Source organism: Mugil cephalus, chromosome 10 (assembly GCF_022458985.1).
Source record: "Mugil cephalus isolate CIBA_MC_2020 chromosome 10, CIBA_Mcephalus_1.1, whole genome shotgun sequence".
Taxonomy (NCBI): Eukaryota; Metazoa; Chordata; class Actinopteri; order Mugiliformes; family Mugilidae; genus Mugil; species Mugil cephalus.
Genome location: NC_061779.1, coordinates 20,124,525 through 20,144,281, shown reverse-complemented (window position 1 = coordinate 20,144,281; position 19,757 = coordinate 20,124,525). Strand labels below are relative to the sequence as shown.

At 43.6% G+C, this 19,757-nt stretch overlaps 1 protein-coding gene across 2 annotated transcripts in view; it reads right to left on the bottom strand.

Annotated features, from left to right (window-relative positions):
* Window positions 1-19,757, bottom strand: part of wnt7bb (wingless-type MMTV integration site family, member 7Bb) — a 29,916-nt gene that overhangs the window by 7,798 nt on the left and 2,361 nt on the right. Inside the window, exons 1-3 of one of the 2 annotated variants that reach the window (XM_047597451.1) lie at window positions 19,057-19,537; window positions 14,489-14,715; window positions 22-293 (exon numbers count right to left, since the gene is read on the bottom strand). In XM_047597451.1, the coding sequence (XP_047453407.1) occupies window positions 22-293; window positions 14,489-14,715; window positions 19,057-19,139 (582 nt within the window). In that variant the 5' untranslated portion in view covers window positions 19,140-19,537. Of the gene's footprint in view, window positions 1-21; window positions 294-14,488; window positions 14,716-19,056; window positions 19,538-19,757 lie in introns of those variants that run through there. The other variant, XM_047597452.1, reaches the window with a different exon arrangement.

Below are 19,757 nucleotides of genomic sequence, written 5' to 3'. Positions count from 1 at the left end.
ACATCTGGCGAGCCCGTTTACCTTTCTGCCTGCCTCATTGTTATGCAAGTTCATCAGGCGACGAGGAGTCTTTTTAATCTCTCGGGCATCCACAAAGCGCCGTGAGAACTCGATGCCATACTTGATGTCAGCCGAGCAGCCTCCCCACTTCCAGCCTTCCTCCTGATTGTAATACCCCTGCTTCTCCCGGTCGCAGCCGCACTGGCTCAGGTTGCCCTGGCTGCACGCCGCTGTGATGGCGTGGGCCACACCTGCCGCTGTGATGGCGTAGGTGAAGGCTGCTTCCCGACTGCCTGAAAGAGAGACAAGGTATTGGTTTTAGGAGTGCAGGAATAAAATGGGACTGAAAGCTGAAGCCACATTATCCCCACATAGCAAAATGCAATATGTATATGTAGCAAGACATTTGCAGTTATGTCCTGCAAAGCAAACTTTCTGAACGCTACTCCAGTTACAATAATTTACGACGCATAAAATTCTATCTTTATTAGGCACACAGACATCTCATCATTTTGATAAGCCACCGATTTTCCTGCCCTCTCTGAAACAGCTTCCCTCCTGCACCTTGGTAGAAATGTGGTCACATTTGCAAACCGCAACGTCCTTGGGCCCAGCCTGCGAGAGTGCAGTGTTGGAATTCCACTGTGGGGAAAGCTGGCCTAGGTGCTGTCCAAAGTGCTGAATTCCTCTGCAGGAGCACCTTGTACTGCTGCCCACAGACTCCACACAGCTGGGGTCTGCAGGTTTCGCTGCTTCAGTCTCACTGAACACTGACAGGGATGGAAACGCTCTGGGATGAATTTAACAGATGGCACCGGGACTGAGCAAAATAAGATGAGCAGCTAAACCTGCATGAGACTGATGTCACCTTAGTCGTCTGTTACACTTTTGTACTTCAGTATTCTCAAATCAATTCAGGCTCACGTTACTTTTTGGTGTTGATAAAATTCTCTCGCTGCTTATGCAAAATGTAAAATGCACTGACATCAGTCAAAAGTAAGTCATTGTCCTGGGAAAGTGGTTGTAAGGAAACACGGTTTTCACAGCAGTAAAGGAAAGCATATATTAAACATACGAATAAATCCTCAATAAGTTTGAGCAATTACATTTTGTGTGCTACAATTGCTGGTTACATAAATTGTTCATTGATTAAACATTTACCTTTTTCCTTAGCTTCACATTGTTTAACTTGTTTGCCAACAATCCAAAGTTCAAAGATATTAAAATGGCATTAATACAAAATGGACAAAGGATGCAAACCCTAAAATTGAGAGGCTGGAATCAGCAAATGTTTGACACCCAGGATACACAAACTAAATTATACGTTTGTATATTAAAACTGTTGTTGATTATTTCAATTATTGTTCTTGTCAAAGAATATTTTTGTTGCATATAACAGTTCAGTGAAATAGCAGTGATGGATCTGAGAATAAAAGACAGCTGAAGGACTAGGGGACACATTTAGCCAGAAGGACGATGACCATTAGCATGCCATACATTTCCTTCCTAAATATCTCAGTCCTCCCCTGTCCTCCTAATGGCTACAGAGGGAGCTGACTTAAAAAGTCTCCTGGTCTGAAGAAGGCTGTGGGTTATTATAACCCTGGTCTCCCTTCAAGTGGCAGTAATCTGGAAGGGGCCGAGCATCAGAAACAAGGCAAACCGCAGAGCGTTTCAAGGGGCCTTTTGGGCTTTGGAGAGAAATGCTTTGTACATCTTTGGATGCGTGTTGTGTAATGTACTCTGTTGCAATTATTGGACTCTTTCTAGGTAAAATGTTTTTTTTTTTGTTTGTTGCTTCTGAACTTCAATGAGCCAAAAGCTCCTTGAAGGTTTCTTCAATGGTTTTCAGAGAAATACCTCAGAACAGTTTGGAATTTTTTTGTTAGTCCCTTCTGTTGTATAAATCAAAGATCCTGTGTCAGAGACAAATGTATTCTTAAACATCTGAATAGAAGAAAGTAGATAAATTATTATTAGTGTTGAATATTAACTCATTAAATTATAGTGATGTGATTGCACTTTGCCCTTAACATGCTCAAACATATCAGATGTTATCAATAGGCTGGAGTTAAAGTAAATATACACAGCGCAAAGGAGAGCTGAAACCATTTAGAATTTGGTAAAACAGTAAAATAAATAAACTGACAGATACCCTGGGCGTTTAGTAGCCACAATAAAGATACTGCAGACATACCTACAGTCGACCAAAATGAGCAACCACCGCAGATGTTTGCAGACTAAACCAAACATAGAATTCTTCAGACATAAGAAAATGCTGAATGGTCTGTGTTACTTTGCATGGAAATAAATACACTTTCAACAATTTCAAATATTTTAGATGTAAAACGTTTGCTTATTTGACCTCATTTATTAGTCTACAGAGTTCATTCAGACTGAACCAAAGCCTGCAAGAGTTAGCTGCAGCCCATGTGCACTCATTCTTCTGCAGCCTTTTGATTCAGAAAGTAATTCTCTTTACGTACTGCTAAATATACTTCATAAATGCACCCATTTGCAGCAGTTTCCATTTCATTTCCTCTCCTTTCTTCGGCGGGACTTTTTACACCTCTTATTCTAGTCCCAGGGGCATTTTTTGAACTCTCTGAGACATTTTCACCCAAAGCCACTGTTAATTTCCTATCCTGGCACTGGTGCTGTGTAGCTAATACCACGGCCACAGGTTTGCCCGGTGGGGACTGACTCACAACCACTTGCCTCTTTGGTTAGCAGCAGAGCTGTGCCCCACCAGCTTGTGGTAACATTATGCTGCCCCCACCTCACACACATGCACAAACCCAGCCACACAACTGCAACGTATGTGCATTCACGCGCACACGCCGACACTCTGCCACATAATAAAAATACACTACACACTGCCCTCCACCCTCACACACATACACTGTTAAAAACACATTTGCACTTACACGCACAAACAGAGCGTCACTGTAATGTTTAAAACAGGATAAAGGCAGTTTCCAGAGAAAGGGTGGTTCCCCGGGCCATAGATGCGTGCCCATTTCTGGGCCCATTGAGTTGTGCTGTTCATGGGGAAAATGATGATGATGGGGCTTGTACTGGTTGTCACCCCCTGGTGGGTCTGGCACTGCCAAAACTCTGTCCGGCCATAATGGAAGCCAATTACACAAGCCATGGAACTGTGGCAATCAAGCCCCTCTTTTTTCTTTGTGCAATGGACCAAAGAAGACATTGGAAATCAGATTTTTTTTTTAGCACTTAAATATCCATGTGTATGGAGCATTTAATCTCTCTCATGTCCATCCATGTCTACATCAAAAACACACAAAAATTCAAAGTTATTCACCCCAAAGAAATGTTAAGCTGCAACCACATTAAAATGAAACCCCCGGTTAAAATGTATGAATGTTAAACACATAAGGGATAGAGAATCCATCAGTAAGACAAAATGGCACGAATATTCTGAACCAAACAAATGTCCTACTATAACCTATCAACCCGCAAACTTCGAATTTAACAGCAGTGCTTAGTTGTATTATGCAGTTTTTGTGTGTGCAAAGTCATTGTACTGCCATGTCCTTAAATGCATGTCTCGTCTATCAGACATGCATTTGAGGAAAATTTGGTGGAGGAAAGACACCCATAACAGCAGCAAGAAGCCCTAAAGAGTCTGGCCCCAGAGTACTGACAGCCCTCCAGGAGGAACCACCCTGGGATAGCCTCGCTAGCTGCCAGTGGAAAATTGGAGTGACCAGAAAAACCTCAATGAACTTGGAAACATCCAGGAAAGAAGAATGGGGGAATATTAAACCAGATGTCTAATGGAGTTTAGTGGCAAGTGTCTGCTACTCCGGCCAAGAAAGTAGACATGAAGAAGATCAGCTTCACTTCACTCAGAACAGATACAGGAGCTCATAAACAAGGATTAAATATCCTGTTATATTCCCTGTGCTGGGAGCTAAAACAAGACATGTACCGAAGCCTACTGACTCAGTATGCTTTGGCCTTCACAGTACCTGACCACATTACTTTGGACACGGGCCCCTGCTGCGATGCCCATCTTGTCTTTTGACCATCGAGCTGGGACACAAAAAGAAATTTCTGGATGTAGTGGCTCGCCGCTGAAACGGCAATCTGTGTTTAGAGACGGAGGCAGGCGCGCCGCTAGCCAAAATTCACATGACACAGCACGGGAGATTTACAACCGACAATACTATACACTATGCACCGCTGGTGTAGCTGATGTAGTAACACTGCCACTGACCTCAACGGACCTCGCTTTCTTCACAGATCACAGGCCATGGGTAGGCCATGCTGCTGACAGGAGAGGAAAGGCAAAAGATATACTGAGGAGACTTGGACAGATGACTGGCTGTGGAGGCCACTGCTCTGTCCAAAAACAAGCTCAAGGTCAGTTCTGTTGTGTGGCTGTGCAATGATGAGACAAACGGACAGAATATATGGATAAATCAGCTTTCTAGGCGGAACAAAAAAACGTTCAAGATTTACTGTCTTGCATTGATTTGTTACTATTGTGACTAAGCTGACTCGTGTGTGTATATAGATATATACATATAATCTTCATTTTAAGTTGCTAGTTACAACCATGTCTGCATACTTCAATAAAACATTATGATTATTTAACTTACACACGCACAGTGCAGTGAAGGCTGCAGCATTAATAGGACTTAATTAATTACTGCAAAGGTTGAGGATGACCATGTACAGAGAGAGGAGACATTTGGGAAAAGGCTAAAGTGAAGTAGTTCAGGCTGGAATACTCATGGGGGTCTTGCCAAACATCAGGAAAACACACACATACACAAACGCTCACCCACACACACACACACATATATACAGAGTCCGGTAGAGTCCAGCAGTGAAGCTGAATTGCCTCTCCGCACAAGCCCGTAGGTGGTGGAGCAGTGAAGGGGAAAGCTTTTTAAAGTCCCGTCATCCCAGACATGCACTCACAGCCCGGGGACGCAGGAGGCTTGGATTGCATAAGAAAGGACATCTCGGCAACGCAGCAATACTCTTGAGGTTCATATCCATTTAGCACAGGAACATCCTGTCACAGACAAATGGCACCACGGTGAACAAAGGGAAAAGTGTCACCTGCTGGTGGCCAGGAGTTCTTACACTCCACTGTGATGCTGACTGGTTCCGTGCTACGAAACAGGACACACCTTTGAGGCAGCTACCAGACATGTCTATGTGGAAATGAAGATAACCGGAGTAGTTTCCTTCTGTTTCTGGAGTCATCTACTCGCTTAACCCACTGGAAGTTTTCCTACTTCTTTTCCCCTTGCACTTCCACTATACAAACAAAATCAATACACTAAAGCCAAGAAAGTATCATTTATAAAAGCGAAGGCATATTATACAGTGAATCCAACACCATGAAACACACCGCCGCCACCAAAAAAAAAAAAAAGGAGTGAACCAAATGGAAATATGATTGGAAGCATAAGTTCATGTACACTACATTAAAAATGTTATTCAATGACAAAGTTACGACACCAAAAATACTGAGAATGAGCTCTAACCAAAGCCGTGTCGGTCCTGGAACTTTGTCTCCAGGGCCCCATGGAAGGGGAAGAAAGCTGGAGGAAAACCCCTAGCTTTGTATACCAATCACTGAACTGCCTAATGCGCTCTCTACTACTGTTTTCCGTTCCGCTTTATGTACCGTTGCTATGAACATATGCTCCCAGCAAATTATAGACAAAGTTGTGGTCCGTGAGGTTTGCAGCTCGAGGAATTAGCACAGCCGTGTTCCTGTACAATAAAATAATATTGTTTTACCAGAACTAGACTTCATATTCTCAGAGAACTCACATCATGGAGCCGGGGGAAGTGGCACGCTTTGGCACAGCGGCTCACTGTAGGGTCCCGAGTTTGATTCGTATAATAAGGAGGGCTTTAAGCAGCAAAGCTAAAACAATTATGAGAGTGTTTAACGTTGCCGGTACAGTATTAAAAGCTGAGAACTTCAAGTAAGCTGCCTCCCAGGCACAGAAAATTGTGCTGGCAGAAAACATTTTAAAAGCATCCTTTTTTTTTCTTCTCTGATCTCCCCGAGGTGGAGATAAAGCTTTCTGACTGAATACCTTGACTTGCTAAAACAAGCACAAATCCTCCTTCCCACCCTTTCATCCTAATAATGAGACCGAATCAGGATCTCACCTGCTCAGATCTAGAAATGTAGGCCTCCATGTGCTGTACAAGGTAGTCATCAAGTTCAAGCGAGGACAGTGTCGAGGATTTTCCTCAGTTTACGTCCAATCTAACTTAATTTCATCTTCAATCAAAACATATTTACTGAGATATACTGCATGTCAAACCCCCATCACAATATTTAAGAGGCCATTATCGTCATCACTATAATCAGCGAGTCAAATATGGCGCTGATGACGCGCCTCCTTTCTCATTACAAAAGAAAAGAAGCCTCCATTTCCACATTTCTTGAGACTCATCGCTCCCCCAGTTGAAGCTCCAGGTCTCTTAACATCCTCCTACGAGCGTCTATTTGCCTCAAGGCCCCGTAACTCTCTCCATGCTCTCACCTAAGTGGGCCAGTAGCGCTGTGATTGTTGGCACATGTAAATGTCCAGTGCCGGCCCTGCATGTAGAGAATACAGTGATCGGCCTGGGATTGTGCGGAACAAAGCGCACTGTGAGATTACAGTTGATCCTCTCGCATCCTGTTTCCTCCTGCGTCTAGCGGCACTGGCAGACACAGACAGACGCAGATCCCACCGATAACACAGCGCTGCAGGGAGGGGAGGGGAGGGGAGGGGAGGGGAGGGGGAGGGGCGAGCAACGCGTTACATAGACGCACATCGGGGGCCCGAGGGCCGGAGCCCAGAACGACCCTGGGCCAAGTCAGCAGACAGACGGTGGGTGGGCAGGAGAGAGAATGAGTGAGGGGTGAGGGAAAGGAGAGGGACCCCAGCTTCCCAACACACCCACACAGTCTGAGGCAGAGACAGAGCTGATGAATGAACAAGCAAAGGGGCCTGGCGATGATAGTGCTGTTTGGTTGCGTAGGACGGGAGGCCCCACCCTAGATACCGACACATGTTGTGGGCAGGGGATGTGAGGCGAAACATTGGGAGAGAAAGACTAAGAGATGACCTTTACTGAGCCATGATGACCACAGCCCACACACTGTAGAACAACAAAGTATCAGACTCCCCTATCTGATAAAGTTAGGGGAAAAGATTCAACACGCTGACGCGCACGCACGCACACACACACACACACACACACGCTGCATATACGACCGCTCTGTTTTCTCTGGACTCACACGGAGGAGGGCACAGAGGATTACTGCTACCCACATGATGATGGACTGAAAAATAGGCCTTTTATCCACCACCGTTCCACCATAACACAATGCACGCGTCATTTCCACGCTGTTATCCGCACGGTGTCAAGTACTTGGCTGCATGAGAGTGAATCGGCACTACGATGCACCAGAGATATTTTATCTGCTCGTGATAGCAGCCTCCGTACACCATCCTTGAATGATAACAACAAATAGTTTTTTTATCTGGACGGGATAAGAGGAATGGGTGAATGATTACATATCGGAGCTGATAACCACAATTTGCCTGAAGGGTGTATAACCAACAAGAAACTAATCCCGCAAATGGAAAAACTTTGGCAGCACGGAGATGATTGATGGCATTTTGTGCGAGTTCACCAGTGTCAGAGTATCCACTCATGTGCTCTTCAAAGGAAAAACTCCGTTTCTGAAGAATGAGTTTTTGACTGTCTTTATTAGGCTTAACACTCACTGCCAACTGTCAAAGCTCATACGTCAAACAAGGTAACACTGTTGTTTTTCTCGAACGCGCATTTAACCACGAGGCTTCACTCCCAAACAATGACAGACTTTAATAATGACAAGCAAACACACACATATATATGTATATATATATAGAAAGAGAGAGAGGGGGTCAGGTAATGTTATTTCTCTTTTTAACTTTGAATAATCATTGGTTTGACAGTGTAGCTGGCTGAAATTACACCGCACAACTGACTTATTTGCTTTCAAGGAAGGAATGTTTATCCTGTAGCTGATATTTAACTTGAGCGTCTATTTTTAAGACAGCATCACTACACGGCTTAAAAGGAGTTTCCTGAAAATGCTCAGCTGGTCAAAATTAATATTTCAGTTTGCATTTCCTTTCACTCTGTCAAAGCGAGGAAACAAAGCAGGAATGGAACCACACGGCCATTTGAATAGATTTTCTTGTCCGCTCATTATTAGCCTCACGCTGGACTGCGATGTTGTGCTAGCATTCTGCAGGGGTATGATTTCACCACAAACGGCCATCAACTGATTCCGAGAAGGAGAAGGAGCTCGGCCAACGCATTTATAATCTGCGAGTATTTTGTTGTCCTCAAACCGTGAGCTTGTAGTTCAGTGCGCGGGGGAGAAATGTGAGATAGGTTGCAAGTTAGTGGTGACTTCATGTCTCGAGTAACAGATAAAATGTTCGGGATAATAATTAATTATGTGGCTCCAGCTGGAATTCTTTCTTAATTCTTTTATAATAACAAAATAATTATAATCACATTAACCTGCACATCATATGGTCATATAGTGATATAGTTCTCTTATGTGAGAGCTCATGAATCATATTAGTATAACAATAATACATAATATTTCTATTCGGAGCAGGAAAAGATGTTGAAACATAAAAACTGGTTTGTCTATTTTTTCTGACACGCTCCAACTTTCGATCTTCGGCGAATTTAATAAAATGTTATGTTACGTTCAACACTGATCCAAAATCCCCAAACTTTTCTAAACCACATCCTCTTTGCACTTACTTATCGTCCTCCTACGCTGTTTAAACTGGGAATTCAAAAACCACCCTCGGTACTGAGTTATGTCTGGCTCTATCTGTCTGTAGTGACCTTTCCCCTCCTCTGAGAGGGAGCTCTGCACCTCCGGCTCCCCATCAAGTATGCGCCTCTCCTGGAGTTCTTTCCACACAATTGGTTTTCGGTGAACCTGCTGACTTGAACATCCTTTATCTGACTAGGTGCTGCCGTGGGCCCTGCAGCCCTGTGGTGCTGGCAGGTGGATTGACCACTGACTCCTTCCACAGCTTCTGAGGGGAGACGGGTGACTGGCTGGAAGAGGATCCCCTAAAGGAGGACAGGGAAAGTACTGACGTCCCTCCCTTCAGCCGAAGCCTCCATATTTTTTTTCCATGTTTCCATTTGTTTTTGGTAACCCACAGCTTGGGGCAACAACTCTGTGCCTATCTGACAGAAATGACAGAGGGAGAGAGAAAAAGAGTACTCTGCAGCAAAAGCTAAGGGGGGAGAAGTGTAATGTAGGTCACAGGGGAAATTTCTGCTTGCATCTTCTTTTACGAGACTTCTTGTTTCATAGGAACATTCATGAACAATGTCCCCAATTCTGAACAGCAGATGAATGTAATATCCCAGTTTGCTAGATAAAAAAAATAAATAAATACACAGCAGTATTCCCTCTGCAGCAAAGGGCTCACCTGCTCAACGGCTGCATCCATTCTTGTGCAATGAGCCAGAGGCAGCGTGATTGAACTTCAGTGATATTTCACTGCCAGCACAACAAGAAACCTCTTTCAGATGAAAAGCATGAATCAGGACGGTGACAAACTGGCTGGAAAGTCAAACAGAGAGTAACCAGAGCAGGCCGTTTTATGACAAGGGGGCCAGTGTTGGCCTTTGATGCTGAGTGTAGCCGTTGAAAGGTGTCCATTTTCAAGCTCTAATCGCTGACTTCAAGTGCACTGCAATTCGAACAGAGCTGTAAGGTGTTCAGAGGCAGGTCGTTTAAGTGAAGGGCATCTCTATTACAGGTGGTTAGCCCGAGGAATGTCTGAGTGCACACACAGGATGGGGCTTTCACAAATCGGAAAAAGTTGTCAGATATACTGTAATAATGGCACCGATGGGAAGAAACTGCAGGGAAAGGGAGAACTGCAATGTAACCATGAAGTTCATTGAATATGTGTGTTAAGGTTGAGGTGCGGGGCACAGATTAAGCTATAACGTGAGACGTGTAACAGAATCCCACGTGAGGCATTCGATGCACTTCACACGTGGATGAGCGCGCTTGAATATGCACAGAATAATGGCATCAGCAGATCGCGGCCGTGGGATCAGTCTCGACAGGAGTATTTAAAATGGAATGATTCATCCAGAAACAAGGCCAAGGATTGTGACTGAAGCTTAGCTCGCGTCCTCCAGTCTCATCCCGAAACCACCTCCTTCCCTCCTGACTCGCTGATGGATCTGCCTCTAATTTTATTATTACTTCTTAATAGACTGCAACAAGTCACTCAATAACACCCATTTCTGTTCGCAGAGGATAATTCATTCCACATTTTTACAGACTGAAGGTACCAACTCATGCCAGCACCAGAGCAGGGCACGAGGGGAAGAATGCTAAATCTGCTTTTGCAGAGGAAACAGAGACGCTCTTAAATTGCCAGTTTCAAATCTCACTGCCAGTTTATGGTGTTGTTCTCCAATTTGTCAGTTAAAGCATAATAAGTGAGCCAACCCAGCGTAACGGGGAAATTGTTGAGGGACAGAGCTGCAACAATAAAGCGGATACTTTAATTTTTACATCAGTTCATTCATTCTCCAGCGCAGTGTTCCGCAAAGTGCCGGGCCAAAAAGGAGGTGCCCGCAGAAGCCATCCCCTGAACTGAATATACTTTTCTGTTTACAATGGAAAAGTGAAATAAATATAAGGTGACCAGCATTTGAAACTGAATCACCTCTGCTGAATGGAGATATCTTGAGCTCTGTAATGCTCAATAAACCAGCTATTAATGTGCGCTCCCTTGGAAAGCGAACGCAATACCATGGAGAAGCTCCAGAACAGAGAGACTGCCTCCAAGAGCAGGCAGCACAGAGAGAATGCATTAGACTTGCGGTCGGCTGATCTTTAGTTCTTGAAAAAATGCCGACATCTCCTCCCTCCAGTCCGAAACTAAGACTGGATCACAGAGAAGGGGGAAAGGTTTAGTGTTCATAATTTGGGGGATTTGAATGAAAAACTTAAATGGGAGCGGAACGTGAACGGCTTTTCCCCTGAACTTGATTATGATGATGTGGGAATTTGCAGATTTGAAGAGGGGCTTGGAACATTTTGCTGAAGGGGTGTATTCCATGATTTCATATGCCATGCTAAAGAATTCCATAATACGCGCAGACATGGTTAGAAAACATGGCTACATCTTCAATCAGGAGAAACAAACACTGGAAACTAGCACAGCGTTGTGTGCGAGCTGACGGTAGCTCGAAATGAAGGTGTTGAGAGAGGACGCAGCCGAAATGGAAGGGGAGCTCTGCAGTAGCTGTGGTGTCCGTGGTCTCCCACGATGACCTAGTGGGACACTGTTAAACTGAAGTGAGTCAGATCACATTAAATATCGAGCGCACTGGAGAGCTTGATCCGACTGCCTTTAGGTGCAATAGCAAATCACACACCTGTCCCCAGAGGCACAGCTTTTCACTGGGTTTAAGTTCAAAGATGTAAATATTGACCGACACAACCTGAAATCTGAAACTGAATCTAAATTTGACAATATTCAGAGTTGGATATGAGTGTTGTAAACACCATGCTGAATATTAATAATCGGGTCTTTTTTTTTTAAATGTACCATTTTCCGATTAAGACGTGCTAATATTCTGGGTTTTCCACTGCAGTTCGTCCTCTGCCTGTTTACAGTCGACTCTGCGCGTTGCGCACGGAATAAACGGGCGAACAAGGCCGCACCAAACGAGAGTCCACACTTCAGTCTGGAAGGAGAAGCAAGCCTAAACATAATAAAAGACTTGGATATTGCCAGGTTTTTGGACATGCGTAAAAATTTTACCGAACGTATAAAAAAGGTGGATTATTCTGCTACACGTAATGGGAGAAATATTCACCTTCATTAGCCATGTAAAGACGTGGGACATAACCAGAGCTCTGTTCTCTGTGCTCCAGCATACGGCTGTGGCCCATGATCGTTTCTGATAAGCTAATATAACACTAATGAGTGGCATAGTTCACTCTCAGTAAATAACTGACAGTTCCAGTCAGTGACTTAACTCACTGTTTATCAATGAAATTCAGACTTGATTTTTTATTACAATTTGAACCCTTTAATCATGCAGTTATAATAATTAAATAGGAAAAGGACACCCTTACACTTGCACTTCTTAGGTCTAGTGTTACCTTCTAAAAACCATGCTAAAGAGCCTCCAGCTCCTCCACAAAAGGTCAGCAGTGTCATTACGCACAAATAATGATACATTATTTTCCTTGAGTTCGAAAATCATTATTTGCAAAATCAAAGTCAGAAGAAAAGCCAACATTTCTTACAGTGCTCACAAACTATCATGGGAAGGTACAGGGTAAAAGCACTGTATGTGTAGCGACGGCATGGGTACACATAGGGCATAAAACTAACATTTTTGTCGTCTACAGCTGCAGTGTTTGAGGAAGTTCTGGTTCCACTGTTAAATGTGCTCTTTCGAGTTAGCGAACAACCAGGATTCACTTTGAGTCAGTACAATTCAGCATTCTATTTGCTGCACATTGTTTGTATAAATGGTTCAAATGTGACAATAATTTGTGGGGATTACCTCCTAGAAGAGAAATAAACTGAGAAATAAGCCTTTGTTAGCTATTTTGTTTTGTTTTTTTTATTTATTTTTTTTATTATTCAAACCAACAAAAATCTGTCTTTGTAGATCTGCCTTGGGGAACCCTGACTGACATCTAGTTTCATGTTGGTCCAAAGGAAGACGTCATCGTCGGGATACTTTATTGAGAAGTCCCATCATTATTGGACCATCATGGCGAGACCAGCAGTCATCGTTCTCAGGCCATAACTGGACACCAACAGTGATGTGCTCAGTGCGGGCACATTAAGGATTTATTTGTGTCGATCTGCTATGGAAACCAAACAATAAGAGCAAAAGCGAGCAAAGAATTCAGATGACGGCACAACCGAATGGGATATAGATAATAAGCAGAAGAGACTCAATAGCGTATAAAGAAAATGTGATTTGCATGTTATATGTGTGACTATGTTTATAATTATTAATTGTAGTTTTTATACTTCAATTTAATAGATAAACATAAAGACATTATTTCTTATTTTACGAACATGCAGAAAAGACCCGCAGATGCTTCGGATGAACTACTGCTTGATATAATTTCTCCATCTGGGTGCTTCAAAAGGGCAAAAAGGACCACACCAAAAGGAAGTGAAAAGGGGATGTGATGAGGAAAACAACATGAGCTCCATTACAAAAGAAAGCGCCACATTCTCAACAAAGAAAAGTCGCTTTTGTAAAGGGAGCTGGAGCTAATTCAGATACTCCTTAAGAGGAGTGATTGTTAACAGAGCCACTGGATTAAATGCGCAGCCCAACCGCAACGTAATGGCAACAAAGCATCTTCTAAATGAAAGGAAATACATAAAAGTCCCTGTAAAACAAAAGTGATGCAAAAGAGAGCTGCCCAGTGCCAAGTTTCTCAGACAAAAGCATTGTAAATGCAAATGTTTGACTGCTTAAGGCCCTTTTTCTGCATGTATGTGCACACTCCCATGAACCAGCCAGGCTTGGACACAACCAATTTAGTCAGATTAACAACAGATGTGTACATCTATTTCGGTTCGACATGAGTTCTCTGCAATAACACCATTAGTTGTCTCCTCATTTGCAATATCATTTTTCAACCATACGTTTTCCCCATTACGGCTCCAGTCTTTTTCGGTAGCTTTTCCATAACTTTGACATGACCAGCGATGGTCGGCATGCTGCTAACCAACGGGCTCATTGTGGAACCTACATAAACAGAAACCAGAGCGCGCTGCAGAAACACAACATTTTCGAACAAAACGAGGACGACTAAGATGACGTGGAATAGAGCACTATGTGAAATCCACTTGAGCAATGTCAACGTGAATCGTTATACAACAGGGAGTCGAAGAGGCTCTGTATTACTGGTTTGAGTTTTAACTGTGCGATGTGTGCAGCTTTGGTTTGGCCCACGAAGAGACGTATTTCATGGGGTTCGGAGCGTCGGGGGTTGGTACCACATTTTTGATACTTTTCTGGGACCATTTCATAAAACTGAGACAATAAGATGGCTCAAGGCAAGGATTATGTAACTTCTTTTCTTTTTCAAAAGGAGAGACACTTCTATTGTCACAGTCAACTGTATTATCATTACCAAATGAATATCAGTGATCAAAGGCAGCAAAACAAAATTCTCCACCCTCTGCTTAACATCATGACTCCCAAGCTGTAATCCTCATATTGTGATGTGTTGTCAGTTTGTGTGTTTGTTTGTGTGTGGCTCCCAATTACTTTGCAAGGAAAACCTTCAGAGTTTCAATCTATCACGGTTCTCATGTGGAAGGTGGACAGGAGCACACGAATGCAGACACAAGTGCCCTTTCCATGTTGTGAAAGAACCCAGACTGACCTACTCGGAGCTCCTGACCGAAGACTGTCCTCTCGCCCAGCGCCGAACAGTTCCACCGTCCATATCTGAACTGGTATTGACACTCATTGATGCCCATCTGGGCGCCTTCGCCCACAACAATGATGGCGTCTGGGCGGCTCTGGCAGATGGCCCGCTGGCGAGGGGCCAGCCCCGGAATCTTGTTGCAGATGATGTTGGCACCCAGAGCCACCACCGAGGACAGGGCCCTGCCAAAATAAGAGGAACACATCACCACACACGCAGACAAGCATTCGTACACATACATCAATAGACGTGGCACAGATGCGTGTGCACACAACAGCACCGAGACTCAGTTAGAACTTCCAGGGGATGGTGAGACTGACTCACTTATGTGAGACTCTCCAGAACAGGATTCACTTCAACCAGAGACTGATGCTACTTCCATAATAAGGGGAAGGCTGTATTGCGTGAAAATATTTCTGTTTAATGGATTAGAGGTAAACCAAGCACCTGAAAACTTAATCCAACATGAAATATTTAAAAAAAAATCACTGAAACAGCCCAGAGAAAGAAAACAGGATGCTTATTTGACTACTGACAACGTCATTCCACATTGGTTTGGATAATTGGAGTTTGAGTAATGACTTGGGGGTTTTTGTTAATTGTTAGGTAACATAGTGGTTGTGAACAGTCGCCAGAGTCTTATGTAAATACCGTATAGTATATACTTGCCCAGTGTCTTATGCTGTAGATGCAGCATTCACTTTTTAAACAAATGTCACACAGAATATTATTTCTTATGATTTGTGTAATTATGCGTTTGAAGCGTACTCAGGGTGTAAACTGCCGCCTATAAATGTTCATGAGAGACTGCTTTTACTTTAGCCACATCCTAAGATGGGTTTGCATGGAAAATATGTAATGTTTTCAACACTGGTCGCCTCAACTCGTACGGCGCTCGCGTTCTGAATAGTAAATGACACACCTCCTTCTCGGTTCTCCTCAGACAGACTACAACACATCTGATCACTCAATGTGATAATATAAAAACATATGCTTGAGATGGCTTTGTGACCGCTGAGAAAGCCAAAGCAGATTACAACTAAACAAAGCACCGTCTTTCTCCAGGACTCTGTTTATAGCCCTCCAAACCATGTAGATACATACTTTTCAAACATGTCAGTGACGGGGAGCCATAAATGAGCGTGGAGGCAAACACCGCATTTGAAGTATGACGTCGACCTCCAAAGGCTGCACCACAAACGGGGCAAACTAACGCATGCAAGTCAGCGAAAAAGCGACTGCAGCGTACAAGGGGTGAAAAAGAAGAAAATGTGAGTAAGAGGGAGACCGAGGAAACAGAGTCGTGTAAATGTAGAACCGAGTTCACAATGCCTCGGTCGGAGACCCCTGACTAACAGCAAAAGTATGATTGTTCAAACACATTCATTCAAATAAATCCCAAGAGCAGGGACATGAGTAGTTTTTAACCGAGCACACACTCACTTGCAGTCAAAGGAGCGGACTCGAGCACATAAAGGGGACGTGACATTGTGTATACTGTTGATTTTGCAAACCCTGCTCTCGAAGTTGCCAAAATAAATGGCTAAAGATGTTTTTTTTTTTTTTTTCAGATCCAGTCAACACTTTAAAAATGTGTCCTTCAAAATAAAAAGAAACCACAGACTTGATCTTGAAACAGATAAAACAACTAATAGTGAAAACTGTTCTGTGAAAACCAGATTTACATCAGGTGCATTCTGTATTGGGAGTAAACACTACGCAACCTGCTGCTGCTTTCAGTCCCTCTTTGCTCTCTCTGCTGTTAAACAGGTTGAACTCCCCTGACCTCCTCTGACCCTCTGCCGTATATGTCTTTGTTGATGGCAACAAAGACATCCAGTCCGAACAAACCGAAAGGACAGCCTCATTAAAAAAAAATAATAATAATAAAGTTATGTCAAACTGGAGAAATTCACTTTCTTACATAATGATTGTTCAGGTTGCATCGAACTTGTTGCCTTGTATGAATCCAAGAGAAATAAAAAGCATCTGAGTTATTTATATCTGTTGTGTTTCAGTCCACGTCTGTCCAGTCTAATCCAATAATGATATTTCCAAGTCTGACAAACAGAACTCTTTTTCTCATGCCCTTCACCTGCTAATTCACAGAGTCACAGTCTATACACGGGCAACTCAAACCATCAGACAGCACCAAACATGGAATTCCAGAGCTAAGCTTTTAAATCCCTGCATCATCAAAGTGCACAAATGCGAATCTGTTTGCTTAGCGTACACTCTGTGTGTACGCCAGCAGCTTGGGGACGGCTCGCCCACAGTCACACAGATCTGCCGTCAGATAGACGGTCAACAGAGGGCCAAACGGCACAGACGGACCTCACAGACTCGCTCTGTTTGGGCTGCCGCCTGACTGTTAACTTTATGCAAAACATCGGGTACAATTCCGTTTTTTCACGTTTTAACAAGAAGAATGCAACTGGTTAGGGAAACTGTTGGATTGATTACTGGCTATGTCGTTTCATTTTGGCCTCCGCGGTGATGCCACTGTGAGAGGAGTTTATTTGTGTTGACAGCAAACCAGCAGGTGGCATGCATATCTGCCAGATTCTGAGAATAACACCGAGTCCATTCCAGAAACGTTTAAACATTTAGAGGCTACATTAGTGTATTTTATTTTTAATGAAACTAATTATGCACAACAGTGGTTTAATTTCTAAACATTGTGCTATTGTATTATTTCTTAATTTGATCTTATATTAAGTGAAGCATTTATTTATATCTAAGTTATTTTAACCATAACACAAACAGCCAGCAATACATGTCAGACAAAAACAGAACTTTGTTTGCATAATGTGACAGTACATTTCTGTGGGAGAACTTCACTGAGTGGTGAGGAGCTTACAGATTCCATCGCAGAACAGTGTGGCCTTTAGAGAAACTATATTCTATGTAATGGCATACAGCGCGCTAACAGCCACCTACTCCATCACATGGAACACTTTGAACCTAACTGACACACTACTAAGCTCCCAGGCATGCATCTTCTACCCGAGGAATGCACTCACAAAATGCCTGAGACACAACTTAACTAAGTCAAGTGAAAAAATACTCTTCTTTTTCCAAAAGCAGGGAACTTCTTTAAGTGCCGAATGTGAGTTCTCTCCTTCGCTGCTCATTAACAAATGCAGAGGGCTTAGGATGAGCACTGAAGCGTTTTAATCCAAGATATATTTATATTTACATCTGTTTCAAACTAGATCGGCCCGCGACTCCGCTTAGGCCAGCGGGATAAAAACACAACTGAGTGAAAATGGTCAGAATATTGTCATTGGAACATTGAGTGTGAGATTCCTCCATGGTGGAAGTGCGGAGTGTAGTGGGCCCAAAGATCTACAGATATTTTGGCTCGGATCACGTTTGCCACCCACAGCTCTGCAATTTTACAGTTTAACATGCAAAGACATTATTTTTATAGTTTGGAGGAAATGGATGATGTTATTTTGAATCCATATTTTAAAACGTGCTCCTCATAATGTATTCGGCGGTTAATGCTCAACAGAAAACATACTTAAATAATCAAAACAAACAATGGCATGTAGCTTTGATGTCAAAGCCATCACTATACTTAGCCGTGTAGCCCACTTTTAACTGAAAACCAAAAACCACATCTATTTCAGCATCAGGTTTGGGGTCTCCGGGCAGCAAAAGGAAGGAGCGAGGGAGCATGGTTGAGTAATTATTTTGGAAACTTTAAGAAAGCCAGTGTTCCCCTGCAAGATATTTCTCGTTTAATTCAAAGCCGCAGAGCCTCACGGTGTCAATCACGTGCGCGCGGCAGGAAGATACTTTAAAATGTAAATTCAAACGATAGCACAGAAAATGCTCAGACTAACGAGGGGTGAGGTAATGCGCGGCGATAATCCTCCACACTCTCTGACAGGTTAACAGGGCTTGCACGCGTGAAAACTGCATTGCATTTTGCTCACGGGGAAAAGGAGAGGATCTCAGCATCCAATTGTCTTGAACATCTCTGCCACTCTGTGGCCAAAATGAATCCATGTAGCAGTTAGAAAAATCTTTCTCTGCTCTTCCAAAGTGTTTGCAGTAAGACATCTAAATACAAACCGCCGCTGCTCGCTCACAAGACGTGCTCATCCGCGCGGAGACGGCGCATTAGACCTTAGAGCTTTTCGCCTAATTAGAACATTCCCACGTGGATCGTTTCGCCGACGATGTTTCCACTGATTGGTAGCTATTCGTTTCTATAACACTAAGAAGTGTGGCAAATATATCAGCATTAAATGACATTCGCAGGCGAAGTTGAGCTTTTGTTACGCCCGCTCCCTGTGCCCTCACACTTTTGTGACAGTATATAAACAACCAGAGAACAATCTTCACTCGGCGGATGCGTAAACCTAAAGAGAAAGTGCGTGAAATTTACAAGAGGAACGGAGATGTAGCCCGTCTAACGAAGGTTGTTCCAGCGTATGTCTTTGTGTTGCTGAGGATGAGCGCGCGCACTCTTCTGAAGTTAATTAAGGAGCAGTTAATTGGCTCAAACTTACAGGTAGCTGCCACTCGTCAGGATCAGGAAGATCTGCGGATAGTAGACTGACAGCAGTACACTGCGCGACGAGAGGATGATCATGATGACATTGAGCAAATGGCCACGTTCGGACTGAGTGAGAAGACGCGGACAGGATGAAAAAAAAAAAAACTCCCTTAATTCCCGGCTTTAAGTCCCTTTCGCACAAAATCACAAAGACCTTGCTGTGCGTCTCCTCGTCTTTGGCGCGGTAGCTCTACGCAGCTCCAAGCTCCCAGGGCCGTGTGTGCGCTGAGATTGGCTCTGTCATCTCTCAGCAGCGGAGGCTGTTACACAGTACTGTGGCTTCCCGAGCCGGAATGATGATGGTTTTAGGGATTTTGCATGGCAGAAAAGTGCCTCTCTCCATTCTCATGAGAGTCGTGCCTGCCATTGGGCAGGGAGAGACAGTGCTATCCGCCCACTTTGCCACAACGGGACAATAGGGTGACACTGATCCGATCCCGACTGGACGTGCATGAGGTTTCATTCATCACCCCCCACCCCCAACATACACACACACACACACACACACACACACCACCACCACCACCACCATCACCACCATCACCACCACCCCAACTAACTATCTCGCCAAAAATAAACAAACATAGACGTTGACTGCTTCAGCCTCTCGCCATCATCACAGCTCCACGTGTGTGGAAAATAAGAAACAAATCA